General features: G+C 48.9%; 1 protein-coding gene across 1 annotated transcript in view; it reads right to left on the reverse strand.

Moving 5' to 3' along the window:
* PLA2G4E (phospholipase A2 group IVE) overlaps positions 1-11,865 on the reverse strand; it is a 42,551-nt gene extending 30,686 nt beyond the window's left edge. The window contains exons 1-3 of the mRNA XM_023527707.1: positions 11,456-11,865; positions 10,270-10,381; positions 5,329-5,401 (exon numbers count right to left, since the gene is read on the reverse strand). Coding sequence (XP_023383475.1) covers positions 5,329-5,401; positions 10,270-10,381; positions 11,456-11,484 — 214 coding nt within the window. The 5' untranslated portion in view covers positions 11,485-11,865. The remainder of the gene's footprint in view (positions 1-5,328; positions 5,402-10,269; positions 10,382-11,455) is intronic.
* Between the last annotated feature and the right edge of the window lie 1,297 nt (positions 11,866-13,162).

A 13,162-nucleotide genomic window follows, 5' to 3' on the forward strand; every position in this document is an offset into this window, starting at 1 on the left:
ACAGAGGGAGACGTAGGTCTCACTGACTGTTCTCATGACACAGATGGCCTCTTGCTCTTATCATAAGCACCCTGGTTCTCCAAGAAAATACCTACTGATTTGCAACAAGGTATGGCTACACAGTTTTCCCTTTGCCAGGGAAAGATCTGGCGGACCAGCCCCAAAGGTCCAGTTTACTACTTGCATTAGCCCAAGGCATCAAGAAAACCAAAGTAGGGCCCAGTTCTTCCTTTGAATGAGAAGCAAGGATTAGAAGGGACACAGTCTGTTGTGAGTCATCCCAGAGGACTGCAGAGGGAAAGGGCTTTGGAGGAACAAGTTATGCAGCAGGATATAGGCATCAGGACTACCATCTACATATGACTAAATGTTTCAACTGCACTTGCTGGGCTTTCATACCTACACTGGTCTCCCAGCATGGGGTGGGTGACCCATCTCACACATCTGAAACCACATACTTATTTATTTATTTTTTATTTGAAATGAACAACCCAAGTGTGCTGATGTTGGATGTGCTCTGGAGAAGGGACAAAGGCTGTGATCCCAACAAGTCTTCCCAAATGGAAGAAGGCATCCTAGGTCTCTGGTTGGAGCACCAGAATGCATAGGGTGAAAAATAGCACCCCAGCCTGGCTCCCTCCCTCCATTCTACCAGGGAGGTGGAAGGAAAAGGTGTCATGACTGCCCTTGTCACCCTCCCGGCAATCTGCTGAGTTAATTCCCAGGGTACACACCAGATACATAGAAAATGAGAAAAGTCAAAGGCCAGCATCAGAGAGTCCTCTAGGCAGTAAAGCTGGTGTGCAGATTGGAGTTCTATACTGGTAAGACTGATCCAAACTAGTTCACAACTGCTATTAATAATGAGAGGTGTACCCCCGAACTGACTTATTCCTACATTGTCACTACGCTGAGGACTTGATCAGAGTTGATAAGCATTGATTGCATCACAAGAATTCTTAGCTTCTGATTTTATCCCCAACATCTGGTTAACTTTTGAGGGCTCACCATTCAGTGAATTGGAATTCACAGGCCTCCTCCCATTGAATAAACTGTTCTTTAAATATCATAATCGTCATTTGATCCAGACACAAAGAATGACCAAAACCCAAAAGAATCAAAAGAAAATAATGACCTCATCATCCCCACCATCCCTTCCATGCCCAACCAGCTCCTCCTCATCAACTCAAGTGTCCAGGCCAGATATCAAATATCATCCTTGACCCTCACTCACATTGAGTGGATTTAACTTCTTTGACCCCTCTAGCCCATCCATGTCTCCTTATTTGCACTGCCACTACCTTGGTGCAGGTTACCTTCATATCTGCTGCCCCTTCCCCACTGGGCATCCTGTCTTCTGTTTTGCCCTGCTCTAGTCTTTTCTCTCAAGATAAGCCAGAGGGATCTTTATAGTTGTAACCATGTCACTCCCCAGTTTAAGATCCTCTAATGGCTCTCGTTTACCTGCAGGAAGAAGTCCCAACCACTCAACATGGCTGCTTTGCCAGCTTCCCCAGTCTCGCCCTTATCTTTCCACCCTCCCTATACCCCAGCCCCCAAACACACACACGTACTTGCATACGCACGCATGTGTATGCATACACACACATGCAAACATGTGCTCACACTCGCATTCAAGACTCTGGCCAAGCTAATACTTGTAGGTCTCTGAAGGTGCCATGCTGTCTTGCCACTCCTACCTAGAACACCCTTCTCTTCCACTTTCACCCCGCCCTTCCCTTGGCTTGCCCCTTCAGATTTCAGAAGCAACCTCCTCTGCAAGCCTTCTTCGAGCCCCCAAGTCTGGACCAGGTGCCCCTTTTTGCCCACAACCCTCTGCCCTTCCCCTGGTTAGAGAACTGGCTACACTGTACTGCAACGACATGTCGGTGCATCTGTCTTCTTTGCACCCTGAGCACTGGCAGGCCTGGGAGACCGTGTGTCGGCACTCACTAGATATTTGTTGTACAAACGAATGAATGGAAAAGTTCAACTTCCTCCTACTGGGCTACATCAGTACCTCCAGAAATTCTGGGCTGAGTCCTTGCAGCTATAGATAAGTAAGTTGGCATGTCCAATTGTGGTGCCCACAGCGAGACTCCCTGGGGACCAGTTCATTCCTTCTGGATGCTTCCCATGGCGTTTCCTGGCCACCAGCCCCTCTTCTTGGGCCTGTAACATTGTCCCTGTGTCCACCTCCTGCACACTAGGAACCTCCACCAACTCCACACTCAACTGTTTAACACGGTATAAGAAGCCCTGTAAAGTACCCTTTCCCTCTAAAATCCTTTTCCTATCATCAGTCCATTCCTAGAATTCTCTCATTAAACCCGTTAAATAAAATCTCAGTATTTTTAGGCTAAAGCTTAAACCTCTGGTTAAGATAAAAATACTCCCGGAAAGGACAGGGTTAATCAGACAACCACACTTAAAGTGTTGATATGTTTTTGAGTCATTTTGCAGAGAGCTATTTCCTCCTCCTCCCCCATAAATTGGAAAGAAAGAGAGTGCAGCCCAAAGAAGAGGTAATCCTGGGAGGGAGGAACAAAGGAGGAAATCTGGCTGAGCCCAGATGGCGTCCTCAGCTGACTGTAAGGGTAGTGCTAGAAGGTTAAGCAACTGTGACACAATCCTGAGAATTTCAGGGACCATAGGGGATTTCCTAGGCATAGATACGTTCTAATCCTTATTCTTCGTGGAGTGACAGAGGGCTTGGTCATCTGAATGACATATCTCCTTTCCTAGAATGTAGGTAGCGAAGATGACTCATTAATCTCTACAGATGTTGAGAACAAGGTCTCTCTAATACCGCTGGAGATACCTGTCTCATACCCCTTGGGGTGCTGGTTTGCATTTATTTTCCTAAGAGGAATGAAAATGGTTGACAGCTGGGAGGTTTCTGGAGGACTCCCTCCCAGTCCTGACCCAGGACTGAAGGGCACGTTCCCTGAGGGGGGGTCATCCCTGACTCTCATCCCTTTCAGGTTCCTTGAACTCTTGGAAACTCAGACACATATTAGAAGCTGAATCAGAGAGCAGTGTGTTTATGATCCAAGCTAGGAGAGAACACTCTGGGGTGGCGAGGGTAACCCAGGACCTGGAAGGCATCAGGATAGTCTCAAACTTCACCAGGCAAGGCTGCAACAGAGCCTAGCCTGTGACAGCTGTGGAGTCTAGACACAATATGATGGGTCTGGCACCCCGGACACCATGCATGCTCCCCAACTCTATTCCTCAGGGGAAATGAGAAAACATAAACAACAAGGGGTACTCAAAGGGGACCAAGTACACCCAAAAGGCAGCCTCTGTGCAGAGGGGCATGTGGGAAAGGGGAAGAGGAGGTGGTAGACCTGACTGCAGTCCATTTCTCTGGCTGTCTGCTCCCCAACCCCCTACCTTTAGTGATGAATGTGGCAGGGGGAAGACAAGGGAATGTCTGAGCACCGATATAGGCATGCCGTGAGATATGCAGCCAGGACGACCTGCAGGGCTGGGACAGACACACCTCGAGAGGAGTTGAGGCAGGTGGGTGTAGCAGTGGGCATGTGAAAGCTGTGGCTATCCCTCAGGGGAGTTGGGTGACATGTCTGAGTGACTCACCGTGCCATGGGCAAGAAGAGTGAAAGAGGCAGCCGGGCCCATGTGACACTTCCGGACTCCTCAGATCACTCACTGGTGGGCTGGAAGGCCCTGAGAAGCTCAAGAAGAAATCTCTGGCCCACTGCAGGCCTCTTGGCAGAGCCAGGCCCAAGGTGGATGCTGGCTGAAACAGCTTTTGCTGACACAGGTTCTGGATACTCACCCTCCAGGGGACTTGGTCTGAATCCTGCCTACTCCCTTTGCTTTCTCTGGGGCTCCCAGGCCCTCCCTCCTCCACCTTCTACACTCATCCCTGTCATACTCATTCCTGTCACACTCATTCTAGGGACAGCTTCCCAGAGAATTTCTCAGCCTCTCCCCACCTATGCTTCAGCACAGTCTGCATAGGAGCCTTGCGGAAGTCATGCAATCCCTTCCTGAAGAACTCAGGCGCCTAATCACTTAGATTCTGATCTCTGCTCTGCCTGGTTTCCCTGCTTTCCACCATTGGCCCCAGCCTCCTCTCCTGGCTTGTCCCCCTACTCCTCAGCTCTCCAGATCTAGGATCAAACACTCTTTCATTAACTCTCAAGTGAAAAATGGGCCTCACAGCACTACCCTCAACTTGTCAGGAGGATCAAATGGTATTTGGCCATCTGGCCCTACCCTGGCCTCAGCAGGTGGTCTGGGAATGTGTTCCTCTCCCTCATTCAGGACACTCCCTCCAAGATTGGGCTCCTGGGCCTCTGGATACTCACATTCTAGCTCTCTCAGACCTCGGGCCCCAGCACAGCCTTCCTTAGCTACTCCCAGTTTTCAGTATCCTCCTCTGGGTCTAAATGCTGTAGTCACAAGATTAGAATGCCATCTTCTATGCCCCAAATAGTTATGGAATAGTCATGGCTCTGTGCATACTCTACCCCTCTGAGTTGAATCCCAGGGCAGTGAGAATATAACGGAGCTTTGGAGAACACTGGTGGCCCTTGGACCATTCCTGAGTGGGAACTTGACACTAAGCTTTCTCCTCCTTGAGGTCCAAACTTCTTCTCTGGCCGGGGGGAAGATGAGGGCAGCATAGAGAGGGGCTTTTGGTTCTCCTGATCACTTGAAATGCCATTACAAAGACAAGTTTGGGGAGAGCATCCTGCCCACCCAGATGCCATCATTTCTTCCTGAAGCCAGAGACTTCCCTGAGCTCCCATGGCCTAGGAATGCCGCAGGGGCTGGGATGAAGGTAAAGCTGAGGCTGCACAAACAGTCTCAGTGAGTCAAACCACATCATGGGGCTGAACTGAAGAACTGGGTGCTATGGGGTTTCTGACCTGGACCCTAGAACTGAATATGGGATCTATATTCTAAGAAGGAGTACTGACAGTAGGCTGGCAGGTAGCTCCATGATGCCTAAAGGCCTCTCCTTCTCCTTTACCCTGAACAGTCCCTATAAACTCATGCAGAAGCAAGGAGCACCCAGTGTGGGAGAGGCTGGCACTCCTGGAAATGGACACTAGGGAGGGGGCTGTGGGAGGAGGAGTGTAGTGAACAGTGCTCTTGGATGCAGGCAGAACACAGGGCTAGTAGTGCCAAGGTTCAGCTAGTGGGAGGGGCCTGGAAAATTGATATAAAACCCAAAGTCAAAATTACAACCTGAGTATAGAACACACTCACACACATTCACACACACCCTGACCATTTCTACTATAAGGCCCTACAGGCAAAGGAGAAGGAGGGAAGTGAGAGGAAGATACTCACCCCTATCAGCCTGTCGGACGTTTTTCATCCTGATGATCCTCACTGTTAGCAGGTGGCATGGAGATAGCCCCTTCTGTGGATGGAGAGGCAGTGGACTCACTATTCAGGCAATGGTGGCAGGTGGCCATGAGGGAGAGAGCAGCTTAAGCTGGCCACAGGCTTCCATTGTCTGGATTCAAGAAGGCTTCTCTAAAGTCAATTAACTTATCTGGGCCCTGGAGGACTCTCTGGTTCCCAGGGGACCTCAGGCACTGAAGTGAGGGGCTTTGTCCTCATCTTACTCCTAGGCAGCATACCCTGAAAGAGGAACAGCTTCAGGCCTGTTCTGTTTGTATTTTCCTGTTTGAATCTCAGGATTTGAAGCCCTTTCTCTGAGAGTTTTACCCAGGCTTAGATGACTGTCTTTTTCCAGTCCACTCCGGCTCAGGCCCACGGTAGGGCTCCTCTAACCCATCAAGTTGTGACTATATTTATAGAGGCCTCCAAACTAGAACCTTTACACTCCATACTGTCTACTCCGTGTTACTAAAATCACTTTATATCTTTTTAAGAGGATGCAGTTTTTCTCTATTTAAAATAATCTTGGGGCTTGGGGAAAACCATAAAGGTATGAAGAAAAAAGAGTTCCCATAATCCTATCACTCAGACGGTCACTATTATTTTTTTCAATATTATAATTATTTTTATTTTCAATTTAGACCGTCCACAGATAGTTCATCTGCCTCGGCTATTATCAAAGATAATATTTGTAATAGCTAGCATCTATTGAACACTTACTGTTTGTCAGATATTTTTCTTGGTTTCTAATCTTCATCAGACCTTTATAATAGAGGTGATGCTATCTTTTTTTTTAAATTGAGATATAAGTGACATATAACATTATACTAGTTCTAGGTGTCTAACATGATTTGACATATATATTTTTACCTATATATTATGATGTGATCACTACAATATCTTTAGTTAACATCCATCACCACACACAGTTGTGATTTTTTTACTTGTTATGAGAACTGTTATCATTTTGATGTCTGTCCTTCCAGTCTCTTCTGGGGCTTAATTCTAACCAGCAACAATAGAATAATGACTGAAAAGGCTGTTACTTAGTCCCTGAGATAGATCTGTTAAGTCAATTTTTCTTCTTCCTCTCTCCCCAATAACTGCCTCAAAAGCCAAACCGACAGTCATATGTAGTCTAAGGATTCCTTTTATGAAATTAACTTTGAAATATTGAATATCTTCATGGCCAATAACTTACGCTAACAAGATTCTTTTTCGAGCTTTGTAACTTGGACCAAAGGCCACATATTCCTCTTCTGGTTCTGGAAATATGGCTGTGATCTTTGGCCAGACTCCCTCTGGGCCCAGTAGGCTCCTCACTTCTCAGCCCCTACCTAAGCAGAGTGGTGTCCTGGGCTGATCTTGTGAGGAAGGAGGAGTCGGCTTTCACCCAGGAGAGCAGTTCTGTTGAAGCCTGTTCCCACTGGCCCACTTTCTCAGAGGCCAACTAGAGGGCTCCAAGTTGGGAGCCGCCCAAGGCCTCAGCTAGGCAGGGGCCAGCCCTCAGGGACATTTTGTAGTGTTAAAGTGCTCCGAACCCAGGGCCATGTTCCTCTTGGCCATCATGGCCCTCCTCCTGCCTCCAGGAGGGGTTGCCCTTGACCCTGCCAGCTCTCTTGTGTCTTTACTGGAAGGGAATGAGCCTTCACAGCTTCCCATAGGACCTCACTTGAGTTCTCCCTGCCTTCTAGAAAATGCTCTCTGCTGTCATCTAACCCTAATATCTTCCAATAAGGTGGACCATTTCTTTCTACTCTAACTCAGTAACAATAACCACACCAGCTACTGTGTGCTGAGTGTTTGCCATATGCTAAGTGTTGTATATAACCTCCACATTATATCTTGCTCAAACCTTACAACACCCCACAAAGCAGTTATTATTAGCCTCACTTTACAGATAGAGAATCTGAGCCTAAGTCCTTTGACTTCAGGCACTCCACTAGAATCAGAGGAACTCAAATTTGAATCTAATTCTAATTCTTAAGCACGTGTTCATAACCACACCAACACTGTCACCTCACTCGAAAGTGGCCCTCGACAAACATGAAGATGGGTGCTACTTTTCCCCATCTCTTCTTCATTGGTCTTTTGCCTCTTAGAATCTATTTTCCCAACAGATTCTTCTTTTTACCCTGAATTTCCCCAAAGTCCCCAAATAACCCCCAAACTCTGGTCATCTTTCCAGTTACAGTATTTTACGGACACTTTCCATGATCTCTCCCTTTTTTAAACAGCCAAGGCACATCAGAGGGATCCTTGTGGTCTACCTTGAGCCTCAGATCACGTCTTCTAGCCTGGGCATTTGCAGGAGAGACCCAATTTCAAATCCCTCTACAAAGTCCAGTTACACCTCCCAGCAGGGAAGAAGAGACTAGTGGGTTTGAGAGAGAGCCCAGAGGGCCAAGCTGAGAGAAAGGCAGCGAGAACATGTGACTCAGGTCTTGGGCCCAGATGGTTCCAGGAACCAGATCTGTAAAATATAACCTTTTTGGCTTAAAATGAATGCATGTATTTTGTTCCTCATATAATATGCTCAATTGAAGTGGTGCTAGAGATAAGCAAACATTCATGGCCCCAGAGGTAATTGGTACACAGAAAGATGCAAAAGAATAAAGTACAATGTCTGTGACTCTGCAGATGAGAACTGGGAACCAGAAACCAGTAAAATTAGGGAACCCAAGTTTACGGGGTAGCTTATGGTATGCTAAACTTGGACAAACCCAACCTTAGCGCAAGATGCCCTGGTTGGGTATTAAGGGGAAAGTTGAAATATCTAAAAACAGACATGATCAGACACCATGCCAGCTGGGCCGCAGCCCTGGGGCAGGAATAGGCATCAACCCTGCAGTTTGTGGGGTCATTAAAGGACCAGCAAGCACTCAGAGTGCTGGAACTCCAGGCAGGGACTCTTTGGCAAACAGTACAGGGGTGCATTTAAACAGTTTAACGACAGGTGCAGCTGTGTAAGGAAGACAACTGGAAAGCAGTTTTCTGGGACACATTTCAACTACTTAGAGGCTGGCCTTCACTCTGAATTAACCAAATCAGCTAAAAGCTTGCTCCAGGTCACGCATAGACTAGTTCATAGCAGAGGCAGGAGTAAAACCTTCAGCTCTCAATTCATGACTCTCCCTAAATTCCAAGAATTTAGCTATCACTATAAATTAGTTAGAAGAATATTTAGTTACAGATAGTCACTCAGGATCAGGCTCCCAGGTGAGGGTGGGGGTAGGGAGGAGGATCTGACAACGATGTTTTAGAAGTGGTGAGTCTGAGGCTCATCTCTGGGTCAAACATACCCTAACCAAACCAGCCCACAAGGTCTGGGGTGCTGGAGCAGGGAAAACAGTTCCCAGGGAGCCTGTGGGAACTCCCCTCCCCAGGGCTTCTCAGGGCAGGACAGGCTGGTGATGCTACCTCCTCCTTCCCAGAGAGCTGGGTGGATCCAACAGTTCCTTGCAACACCTGCGTCAGAGATCGCACCAGCCTGGTGATAGCTTCCAAGATGTACGGGCCCTTCCTAAAAGGAAACCTTTGGGGTGGGGACTTTATGGGACCCCAGAACATTTCCCAGCTACTGTGAACAACATCTCAGAACAGGGGTCACCTGTGAGGAGCCACTATGGCTGTTTTCCTTTTCATCACCCAGTCTAGGTGAGGGGTCAGGGCAAAAAGTCCCAGCTCAGAGTCATGGACCCTCCAGGACCTGAGAGGTACAGGCACAGTTCTCAGTTGCTTCACTCCCCACTTCGAGGTAGGTTCTGTCCCTTCTGTGGAGGTCTCTCCAGCCCAGGCTCCTGGAGGCTCAGTAAGACTGAAGAGGGAGGAGGAGCAAGTGTTGACCACCTCCTCCATGAAGACTTCTCAGATCCACTCTTTCCCTTCCCAACTAATGTCGATTTTTCATCTTCTGTGCTTTTTAGTCAGTTATTAGCTCTGTAAACCACAGATGTTTACAGTGTGAAGGATTTACAATGATCCTAGGATACCCCTGTTACCACAGGAGACTCACACCTCTGGGCTTCTGAGGGGTATTTAGCTGTTAAATAAAGTGTCCCTGAAGGGTGTGGGGGAAATGTGGGCACACCTCTGAAGGCCATGTCTATCCTGGCCAGGGCAGCAGGGCACCAACACCATGCAGCACGGAGCTCTCCTCCTGGGCTCCCTAGAGACTGAGCAGCATCTCCGTCTCCCAAGGGACAAGACACTTTCAGGGCAACACTCATCTCATTCGGTGATTTAGCGTGGGCTGAGGTGGGGGGAGGGAATGAGGAATAAGTTGCTGCTGGCAGTCCTTGCCACAGCATGCCTACAGCAAGTTAGAAGGCTGAGATCAGGTAGAAAAGCTGAAGCAGAGCAGGTCCAGAGCCCTGGCAACCTGACCATGAACCTGGGGTCCTCCTGCCAGGCTGAGAGGAGTTGGAAAACCCAGAAGTCCTGACCACAGACCCAGGTGGAAGACTTCTTGGCTGATGGTGACAGGCTGGCAATGTCACTGATCCTCACCAGACACCCCACCACACACTCACACAGTATAGCAGTTTAGGATGTCCATAGGGTAAAAGGCTGCTCGCTGTTAGGACAAGCCAAATGTGGACCCACCCCTAGCAGAGCTGAGCGATGTCTACCTTGTTGCTGGCCTGGCCCCACGATGGCCCTGAGCCACTCCATGGCATCTTGTCAAGCCCATGGGGAACCACAACTGAGCCATCCACCCTGGAGCCCCATCCCCAACTGGGCCAGAACACATCCCCACATGCTAAGTTGGGGCTGCCCCAGGGGAGGTGCTCCATGTTTTGGAGTCCACAATGCCCCTAGCCTCCCTGAACCTGTCTCCTGCCCTCAGCTCCTGGCCCCATTCATCCAGTACTGCTCCCTCACCTCCAAGGCACAGGTAGCTGAGGGTCTGTCATCTTCCGCTTGGCATGAGTCTGGCAGGTAGTGAGGGATCCAGGTGGGTATCTGCTTCTGGAACATCACGGCAGTTCTCCAGCTGGGTGGTGAGACTGGAAATTTATACTGTGACTCAGAGCTCCACCCTCTGGATGCCTCTTGTCACTGGCTGGGATTGCCCAGGGAGGGGTAAAGGTGGGTAAGCAGATAGGAAACCCAGGCCTAGGCTTCTTAATATCGAGGAACCCTCGGGTCTTCAGATCTTGGAAATGCAGGGACCAGCAGGGGCTTTGGCCCTTGGGTCAATGATCTGTTGCCCCTAGAAGCTCAGAATGTCTAAGCTATCTATGGGAACAGGGGGTGGCAAGAAAAGAGTGCTGGACCCTCACAACTTTAGAATAAGTCCACACCCTTCATTTTATCAAGGTCCTGGCTCAGAGATGTCCCTCTGTGGGGTGGTGCCCACCCTTCTAAATCCACATGGTCCCATGGCTCAGAGCCCTAGGAGATGCGGGCAGGAATCTCATGGGAAGCAGAGACCATGGCCAGAACTCCCAGGATTAGAAGGTGAAGAAAGAAAATAATGCCCAAATCTTTGGTAAGGAGGGTTGGTCAAGGGCAAGTGCCCCTAGCCCTCCCTCCTGGGAGGCCAGGTGGAGGGAGGGTGTGGCCAGCCAATGCCTGGTCTCAGGATAGCTTAGAAGATGCTCTCGTCCCACCCAGCTAGCTGATGCCTATCTCCGACTTGGTAGCTCGCTCACTAGGGGGCCAGGCGAGTGGCTTTGCTTGCTCCTGCTCGGCTGCCCAGCTGGGTATAGTAGGAGTTTCCTGCCTGAGCTATTGCCTGGGGCCTTATAACCGGCTTTTCTGGCCCACAGATTAAAGTGCTTTTATGAAACTTAGGGTGAGATCTGAACACAGAGCCGACTGAGCCCAAGCACAGGGATGAAACCTGGCCCTTGGTATCTGTGGGACCTCTTCCTGTGCTAGGTAGAGGATGTCCTCCATTCTGTTCTCCTCTGCTTGCCAGGCCCTCCAGTTGGGGGGATGGAGCCTTAGCTTGGATCCCACCAGCTCACGTATTTCCCTGCCCCTGCCATTTACCTCACTGCCAAGAACACAAATTCGGCACCCACACTCTTCAATTTAGCTTATGCATCTAGTGAATACGTACAGCATACATGCTACAAGGGAAAATCCCATGCTTGAAGTTGCTGGCAGTCCATGTGGGAGCCAAATGCTTCCAATTCCTCAGAGGCTGAGGTGTGAGTCTCCTGTGGTAACTGGGTATCCTAGGGTCAATATAAATCCCTCACATTTGTAAACGTCTGTGGTTTACAGAGCTAATAACTGACTAGAGAGCACAGAAGATGAAAAATGGATGTTAGCTAGGAAGGGAAAGAGTGGCTGAAAAGACTTCATGGAGGAGATGGCATCTGCATTGGGACTTGGAAGATGGATAAGATTTCAGTAGCTAATGAGAAATGAAAAAGGCAGGATAGGAGGAAGGAACAGCATGAGCAAGACTAGGGGGTTCAGAAAGCAGGATATACGCATGTATGCAAGGAATCTGATGTCAGCGTAGTGAGTTGTATGGAAGAGAATGTGGTGGGGGTGGAGAGTAGGACACAGTGGGTGGTGGAAGCTGGGCAGAGAGAAGGGGGCTTTGTCAAGGAACAAATATGGAAAGATACATTAAGGTCCAATAGTTGTGACCCTCAAAGGCCATGCTCTAAATTCAGACTTATTCTCTAGGCAATGGGGAACCATCGATGGTTTTTGAGCAGGAGAGTAACATGATCAGCGTTGAAATTTAAAAAGGCAATGCCAATTGAGATGTTGTGGTCAACCTAACCCACGGCACTTCAGTAGCCTGAAAGTGACAGGGTGGGGGTATGGTGAGGTCCAGGAGACCTCCCTGAGGACCCTACCTGTCTCTTCATTCCCTCCACTCCTCTACCCTTCCCCATGAAATAGGCCTAGGGCAAGCCCCAAACTCTAGGGCATTATTCAAAGCCTAGGACTTGATCCTCTTTTCCCTGAAGGAGCCCAGCCACAAAATACCCCTACCCCACCCCATTCCATCCATCTTAGGCAGTGCATAGAAAATCTAGCTCTCTGATCCTTGTGTTTGCTCATTGTGCATAAACTCCTCAAGAGCAGAGCCTTGCTGTAGTTGAATGAAATCAAGCTGAATAGGAGGCTAATGGGAGGTGAGTGAAAGGAAGATGGGTTCTTCTCCACACCCTCACCATAGCTTCTGACCCAGGTGGGAGCTGGTGCAAATTGAATGAACAATCTACCTAAGCAAGCACTTACTGAGTACCTACTGTGTGCCCAGCTGGGTGCTAAAGGCTCAGAGCAGATTTTAGAAGGAAGTACGGAGAATTTATGAACTAGTGAGAAGGAAGAGGGGCTGAATTAAGTGATAAATTGTCCAGTGTGGACTCTAGGTAGGACAGAGAACTCCTGTGTGGGGACGGTGGGAAGTGAACTGAGAAGGTAGGGAGTGCCGGACAGAGAGGCAGCAGCCACACAACAGAGTGAAGGTGTCTCCGAATAAACATACAATTTAAGCTAAAACACTGGTCTTGGTACACACCTGATACTCTAAGTCAAGGGCCCTCTTTCCCTGCCCCCAGAGTTCCTTCATGTGGAAATTCTGAAGCTATCTCTGCACAAAGTTTTCACTCACTACCCTCTCATCCCTGAGGAGCAAGGAGTCTGAAGCTTCTACTTCTAGCTGTGCCTGGGGGCTTGTTAACTGGCTCCCAAAGATGGGGTGACCAGGACCTGCCTCTTGCACACAGCCTCTTGGCCTCAGGTAACCCAGCATTGAAAAGTACATTCCTCTCAGCTGACATCGCTCCCTTGTCAATCC

Source organism: Pteropus vampyrus, unplaced genomic scaffold, assembly GCF_000151845.1.
Source record: "Pteropus vampyrus isolate Shadow unplaced genomic scaffold, Pvam_2.0 Scaffold19, whole genome shotgun sequence".
Classification (NCBI taxonomy): Eukaryota; Metazoa; Chordata; class Mammalia; order Chiroptera; family Pteropodidae; genus Pteropus; species Pteropus vampyrus.